General features: G+C 39.4%; 1 protein-coding gene across 2 annotated transcripts; it reads right to left on the bottom strand.

The window, feature by feature from the left end:
• Window positions 1-1,981: 1,981 nt before the first annotated feature.
• On the bottom strand, window positions 1,982-6,865 carry dhrs7b (dehydrogenase/reductase (SDR family) member 7B). Of its 2 annotated transcripts, none has more exons than XM_033644778.2 (7): window positions 6,753-6,865; window positions 4,640-4,829; window positions 4,326-4,444; window positions 3,328-3,538; window positions 3,000-3,092; window positions 2,729-2,881; window positions 1,982-2,553 (listed from the first exon to the last, which is right to left on the bottom strand). In XM_033644778.2, exons 2-7 carry the CDS (start codon window positions 4,791-4,793, stop codon window positions 2,348-2,350), a joined length of 936 nt encoding a protein of 311 aa, XP_033500669.1. In that variant the 5' UTR covers window positions 4,794-4,829; window positions 6,753-6,865; the 3' UTR covers window positions 1,982-2,347. The 2 variants fall into 2 exon arrangements, with proteins under 2 accessions (XP_033500669.1, XP_078017615.1); XM_078161489.1 differs by having other exon boundaries at window positions 4,640-4,811; window positions 6,753-6,861.
• Between the last annotated feature and the right edge of the window lie 831 nt (window positions 6,866-7,696).

The raw sequence follows: 7,696 nt of genomic DNA, 5'->3' as shown, positions 1-7,696 counted from the left end.
TGTTAAGTCATTTGTGAAAAGGCTTCATCTTCTCACACTAGATACAATGAAGATGGTTCTTCATAAGGAATAAACGGCAGGTTTGTGTTTGAATCTGGCATGTTATTTTTTTGTTGAAGGATTTATTTGTACAAATGTCTATTCCAGTATTCACTGCGCTTTTGTAACATAAATTGTTATTTGGACTATTTATTGTTAACATTTCAGAAAAGGTGTTTTTTTTGTTTGTTTAACTTAATATTAAGATGACAACTAAAAAGGAAAAACCTGTTTAAAGTTTTCAGTTTGTAAAAGGTGTTTTTATTCCATGTATAAAGATAGTTATAAAAACCTGCTGTATTCATTGTGTGTGCTTTGTGGTAAAACCTGTTTAAATGCAAACTTGAACACAGATAGTATGTGGCCTGTAAGTTGTTACTAACAGTTTCAGGTTTGTCAGCTTTTCCAAAGAGAGCTGATTGTTTCTCTGCTGACTCCATGCTGAATCCTGGACTGTTAAAGAACATAAAATCTCACTCGTCAAACCAAAATATAGGGGGGTTGTGATGTTACTCATCTGGGCTGAAATTAAATTATACAACATTTGAAAATGGTAAGTAATAAGCAATATTTCCTCACCCTACATGTATTAAAAGCACTTTGTTTCAAGGGACATTTACAGTGGTGTTCTGTCTGCCATATGGCACAGGTGACCCAGAAACAACATGTCAGGTGCTGTACCACATCTCCAAGAAAGACATGATCGTTGCTTTTCTTAACCATAATGTGTTGTATTCTGTCTGCAACTGTGGCTAGATCCTCTGCCAAAACAGCATACATAGTACTTTTATCAGATCCTGCAGTTTGGTACATTCATATACTTGTTCACACTGTTTAGATGGGCAGCAGTTCAGTGTGATGCTTGCAAATTATATCTCCTCTGTGATACTTCAGGTTTATAAGGGTGGTTATCATGACTTGGAAAACCAGAAGACATTGAGACAGTAGTAGCAGTAGTGCTCTGACATGGACAACAATATTTCTCTGACCTGATAGAATCACAAATCAAACATTAAAGCTGGAGTATAGAACTTTTGTCTACCCCCTCTTGGACAAATTGCATTTTGGTGTTTGGGCAACACTGTTCTTGAAACTTTCATGCCAATAAAGCCCTTTGAATTGAACTGAAATTACACACACACTGTGGACGCCTGCATATGATCATAGACTGTATAAAAATAATGGACGCAGCCACCCTGATTCTTCCATTTTGAAGCCTTGAGTTTGGCATTTTGGGCTAGTTCCATCTTGGATTTTTTGAGCCAGAAATGACAATATTTACATGAAAGTGAGGGTTGGATTTGACTCATAGACTGTGGTGATGCCTCGCAAACACCCTGTCACTCAAAGCGGCCACACTCTTAATTATGCATAACTTTAAGCCTTAATAAAATGTAAACAGGTGAGTTATATAAAAATGCATCTCCCGTACAGTTGCCATGAATGTCTAAATTAGCTAATAAGACCAAAACCATTTTTTGTACCAGGCTGAAAACATGGTTATTTTTGCTGTAAAGTTGGGCATTTTAACATGGGAGTCTATGGGGATTGACTCGGAGATGCCTCCTACTTCTGACAAATGCTAGTTTATTTTTCTTCTGGAGCATCTACTTCAGAAACTTTTCTTGGACACTTCTTGGGATTTTCCTTCATACTTGTACCTTATGCTCCATCAAAATGGTCTCCCTTCCCTTTCTGCCTCCTTCAGCTCTGGCTGGTTGATGTAAAACACTTCCAGTGCACCAGCACTTTCCATTGGAGAGTCACCGAAGACATCCCAACTCCAGTATACTTGAATATACAGACAGTTTTCCCTGGCGGCGATAGGCTTAATCTGCATGGTGTGAACTCGTCTGGCAAGGGCTTAAATGTATGTTCATTTACATGTAAAACTCCTGCACTTTAGCTTTAGTTCTTGCACAAATAGATAACAGTTTGGGCATTTTATTTGGTAACCAAATTTATGTTAAAGAGTCAATTTGAAAAACAGCATCACATGCTTACGTCTTTACTCCACAGCTTTGAGTCTTGTTAGTAATGTACAGTTTCTAAAGGTGATTTTGAAAATAAAGTTAAAAAATAAAGTCTGAAATGGCTGAACAACATGTCTTGCTAACCTGTTCAATCACAAACATTGGTCAAAACAATAGAAAACACTCGTAGGTGCTGTTACAACATACAGGTGTCTAATTTGTGTTACTGAAGAGTTGCATGTATTCACACCTCCTGTCCATTTGGCCTCCATGTGAAGCAGTCAGTTTTATGCTTTGGTCCATGTGAGCCTCGTGGGTCCTCACCAGCTGCTGCATCACTCATCTTTAGGTTTCTGCTCCTTGCGAGCGCGAGAGGACATGAGTTTGAAGAAGAGCGCAGGCCACAGTGTACGAAGGTAGATGGCCAGATGGGGCAGAGGTCCTGCCAAAATAACGTCTTTGCTCCTCTGACGGACAGCCTTCAGAACAGCCTGAGCCACATCCCCGGGGTCCCGACCCATTGCTGTGGTTTTATCCAAAACTGTATATAGTGTTGTACAAACAAGAAACAACGACTATTTTTTAGCTTTTTTATGTCTCTCTTTCCATCATCATTTATATCTCATCTTAACGTCTTCTCATGTGTACAGTGCATATTTGTAACACTGACATTGTCTTATTGTTAGTGTAAACACACACTTGTTTTACTGCCTCACCTCCATACTTAGAGCCGTCTCCTGTGACAGCATTGACTGACAGGCTGGTTCGGATGTACCCAGGACTGATCACAGTCACTGGAATCCCGTAGCGCTCGATCTCGGCCCGTAAGCAGTCGAAGTAGGCCTGGGTGGCGTGCTTAGAGGCTGCATCTAAAGTTCAAAGTGTGCACAAACCAAAATCCTGCATCAATTCCAATCAGCCGCATAGACTGAACAAAAATCTCTTGGGTATTTGTTTGGTTAAATCAATTGAGTAAAGACAACTTACAAGCTGATCTGTAAGGAATGGCTATCTTGCCCTGGACACTGCTGATGACGACGATGTGGCCACTGCGCCGTTGAACCATGGAGGGCAGGAGAGCTGTGAAGGAGGAGAGAAGAAAGAGAAACAGCTGACTGATGTACAATATGGTGCTTCCTCTCATAGGAAATCTGAAACTAAATTTACTTCTGTTATGTTAATGCCTCAACCAGTTCCCTTTCCTTTTTAAAGTCAAGATCCTTTAAATAACTTCTCTATGGTTTGGCTTCTTTGTGTATTTATAAACTACAGCATGACTCCTCAGATCTGGCAACCAAAGGCACTCCTCACTAACCTTGAGTAAGAGCAATGGGCCCAAAGTAATTTGTTTCCATAACATCCCGCTGAACTGACAGGTGGGTATCCAGTATGTTGCCACGATAACTGATTCCAGCGTTATTGATGAGGACATCCACTTGGCCGTAACATTTCAGGATCTCCTCTGCAGCTCTTTCCACTGTGTTTGTGTCAGACAGGTCGAAGATGACAGTGCTGGGAGTGTAAGTCTGGTGAATTAACAAAACAGAATAGTTACCATCTGTCTGCGCGAGTATTCATGCTGTTTCAAATCTTTCTTAGAGTTTGAATAATGGCTGACACACAGAGTTGAGAAAAAAACATTTCCCTTCCCATGTGGAATAGTGTTGGGTTCTTGTAAAAGGAGTGGTAATAGTGATATTGATAATGCAGCAAAAATGTTACCCTAATTTTTGACCAGAGCTACTTTTTTATAGAAGACAAGTACCTTCCATTTACTTGAAATAGTTGTTTTGAGAGACAATTTTACATAACAGAAGTTATTTAGTCATACACTGGCATTAGAGATTTGATTGTCGTAATACTTTAATTTCTAACTTTGAAACAACACCTTGAGAAATACTGATAATGGGAACCATTTTGATACCAAGGGGAAAAACTGACATTGAGGGTTTCCGATTTGAAATTTGATTGAAAGGTAGATATAACAAGGCTATAACATGACACCGACAGCTTTTCTTTTCTTTGTTAGCGGCAGAGCACAGCAAAATGACTGTAGTAAACATTAACAATATGAGAGAGCCAGAAAGCACAGATAATATTGGTATATCGATACTATGTAAAATGAGTTTTAGAACCATTTCAAATATTCAGAATTGATGTGGATCGTTAAATTGATATTCTGACAACACAATTAGAGACACACAGCAGGGAACTGTGGTGCGATAATAGCGCAATAGTGGCTTAAATGGTCTCAGGACCTGACACTGCTTGGTCTTTGGTTGTGTCTGACTATGTGGAAGTGTGTGTACACACCTGCCGCTGCGAGCCTGTTGAACTTGCTGTAAGCTCCTGGACCACCTGCTGCAGGCGGTGTGCATCTCGTCCACACAGCACAAGCCGTGCACCTGCAGCGTGAAAGACCCGTGCACACTCTGCAACACAAAAATCATACCTCTGTTAAATGGTGAATATCAAAACCAGGGTAGGTTAGCACATGCACCACAACACTGACACATGTAAGTGTACATTATCTTACTATTAAATTACCCAACAGGAATGAACTGTTTCATATCAGTGTAACTTCTACATAAAAGCTGAAGAGAAGAAGAAATGATCAGGGGGCTGACCTTTCCCCAGTCCAGAGCTGGCCCCTGTGATGACCACCACAGCATCCTGCAGAGCAGCTCCTGATCTGAGGCGGACAAGTATCCGATAAAGAAGCAAGAATCCCACACTTGCTAAGATCATCTGAAGCACTCCTCCTCCCATGATGCGCTCCATGTCTGACAATCACCCTACCTGCTCTACACACGCTACCTGCAGACACAAGATCAAAAATTATAGCTATGAACATTTTATTTCCAACTGAAACTATTCATTTATTGTATTACAACATTTAAATTCATTTCTCCTGTACAGAGAAGTACACCAACAGACCCAAGGGTCTGTTTAAAGGGACAGTTCACCCCAAAATCAAAGATACACATTTTTCCTCTTACCTGCAGCACTATTTCTCAATCTAGATTGTTTAGGTGTGGGTTTTGGTGTGAGATATCGGCTGTAAAGATGTCTGCTTTCTCTTGAATATAATGGAACTAGATGGAACAAGCTTGCTTCTGCATGGTGCTGAGTACGATCTAGTTTTATTATATTACAGAGAAGGCAGGCACCTCAACGGCTGATATCTCCAACACTTCACAACTCACACCAAAACATCTATATTTATAAAAAGCACCACATGTTAAGAAGGAAAATGTTTATTTTTGATTTGGGGGTGAACTGTCCCTTTAAAACAGAACATTTTCATCCAATATATGTCTGTAAGATATCAAATGAACCCCACTTTTTTTGGCATCAAGCCACAGGTGACTCCTGTGCTCCATCAGTGATACTAAATAATTTATTAGTTTATCAATGATAAAAGATATCAAATAACTTTTGCAGCTATTAGATATTAAATCAAACGCCAGAGTTTTGGATGGACGCTGGGATTCTATTGGCTGAACTTCAGAATAAGTGAGTAATTTCAGTTTCATAATTTTTGACAGCTTGCAGGCTAAATGATTTGGGGCTGATCATTTAAAAGATAATGGATATACAGTATATTTGACAAGGAAAACAAGTCCTTGTTGCAGCGCTAGAATTCAATTCATAAACAACTACCATATTTGGATGGAAAATATATAACATTAAAAACAACACCAACAAGGGGATTAAAACAAACCACAATGTGACCTTGAGGTGTGTGCTCTGTAATCTCTCAAGCCCCCATGCCAAAGGGATGGGAATGTTTTAATGTCCCCTGCATTTAGCTAAGCCTCTTCCACTTGTCCAGTCTCCAAAGCACAACACAAACAACCAGCATGGCAACAGTTGCATGAACTGGCATAGAATGAGCACACATACACACTCAACCAGATGAAATGACAAAATTTAGCAAAGATATTAGGAATTTCTTTTAAAGGAGGAAAATAGAGACAATATACAGAAACTAATATGGCATTTGTCAGTTTAGAGTCCCTTGTACTAAAGTAACAGTGGCAAGGTTTGCATATTCTCTACATTTAGAAGAAGGCAATACTCTCCAAATCCTCAGTGTGTGCTGATTTTTCTTTTAACAAGTAATTTTATCAGCTGGATACTGAACACCCAAGTAAAATGGGACACTGTGTGAAGACAGCATGCATAATTCTTGTGTGTGTTCTTCTAGGTCTGTCCTTGCAGCTGTATATATTAGTGATTGTGAGCACAATGACAACAGCATCTGATATGAAATTTACTTTATATTTACACCACCACAAACTTCCCAAATTAGATCATCTGATTTGAATGTATTTTGGAGCACCATGCTGTATAGATTATATTTCTTAAAAGGATATGGTGCTTTTCTTGAAATCACTGTAATTACTGAAACTAAAATCTGTTGTCTGTTGTCAGTGCATCAACAGGCACATTTAATGAAGCATACCTGGTTTATTAACAATATTAATAAAGTCAACATTCATCCTCCTCAGCAGCACACAATATAAAACAGGTAAGATGTCAAAACTTAAATTTTCAAATGACAGTGAGCTTGGCATGCACTGCACAGGGAGGCTCGTCGTGTGTTACTCACGATGAAGTTAAATGATTGGGGATGCTAATGCTAACGTTAGCTCACTTACACACCACATTGTTATAAAAGATAAATTCATATACACTATTAGTGTTTAGTTAGAGCCATAGACTGTTAAAGCTCACCTGGGTTTGTCCTGCTGCACAACACAGCAGCGTGAGCCTGTGTTATGAGCAGTTCCGGGCTCGTCTGACAAGGACCCGACGACCGGAGGATGTTTCATGAGGGGCTACCGGCGGTTAACCGCGTGGTATTCTGGGAGTTGAAGTTTAGTACGCCGGTAGGCTGACTGAGCGAGCATTACTGGGCTCAAGTGCCAAATTTATGTCTGTCAGACACAGATTCTTTGTCCAGCGTGAATTTTCTGTAGTACATAAGCAGCCAAATAAACCTATAGAGCTTTATGTTTATTTTAGACCTAAGACAAGAGTTTAATTATTTAATTCCGTCTTTAAAACAATTTAGGAATGGCTAGGCTTTTTCAAGAGCAGACAAGGTCTGACAACAGTATTATTATTACTTTAATATTTATATGGGATAATAGAGGCATGACTAAAAAAAACAAACATCAGTATGTCAATTATTTGGCTACCCTCCATTACTGTGAACTATCTGGTTTGGGTCCATGATTGAAACTCTGGATAAACTCTCAAATTATTTAGAGCAGTGGTTCCCAACTGGTCCGGATTTCTTCTTTGTCATTACTTCCATACAGTTTAACACATTCACTGTTATACTTGTGTTTGGCCATGTCGTCAAGCTAGTTTGCTGTCTCTGTCCACTATTTTTCAATTAGTCACTTAATCTGCATCAGAAAATGATACTTCAAAATGAAAGGTCTGTGCCAGAAATTTACTGTACTTCAAAATAAAGTGTGTTTTTTACAATCTTGAAAAGCTTGTGAGTCACTTGCGGTCCATTTAGAATGGGGCCCGGGACCCACCAGTTGGGAATGATTGATCTGGAGTGTACAGCATATCAGGAGAATCTTGGGCATCCTAAAAAGTTATGGAGAGACAAAGACTGAGTAACAAACAGAGATGGGGTGAGCTGTTACCACGACTGTCAG

This window comes from Epinephelus lanceolatus, chromosome 18 (genome assembly GCF_041903045.1).
Source record: "Epinephelus lanceolatus isolate andai-2023 chromosome 18, ASM4190304v1, whole genome shotgun sequence".
NCBI lineage: Eukaryota > Metazoa > Chordata > Actinopteri > Perciformes > Serranidae > Epinephelus > Epinephelus lanceolatus.
Note: the sequence above shows the minus strand (reverse complement) of the source record. Positions and strands in the feature narration are given on the sequence as shown.

Coding starts and splice junctions, on each gene's coding strand:
- dhrs7b (XM_033644778.2), bottom strand. CDS start 4,793: ATGGAGCGCATCATGGGAGGAGGAGTGCTTCAGATGATCTTAGCAAGT. Junction 3,093..3,327: donor GCCCATTGCTCTTACTCAAG/GTTAGTGAGGAG, acceptor CCTCCTTCACAG/CTCTCCTGCCCTCCATGGTT. Junction 2,554..2,728: donor AGACGGCTCTAAGTATGGAG/GTGAGGCAGTAA, acceptor CACTATATACAG/TTTTGGATAAAACCACAGCA.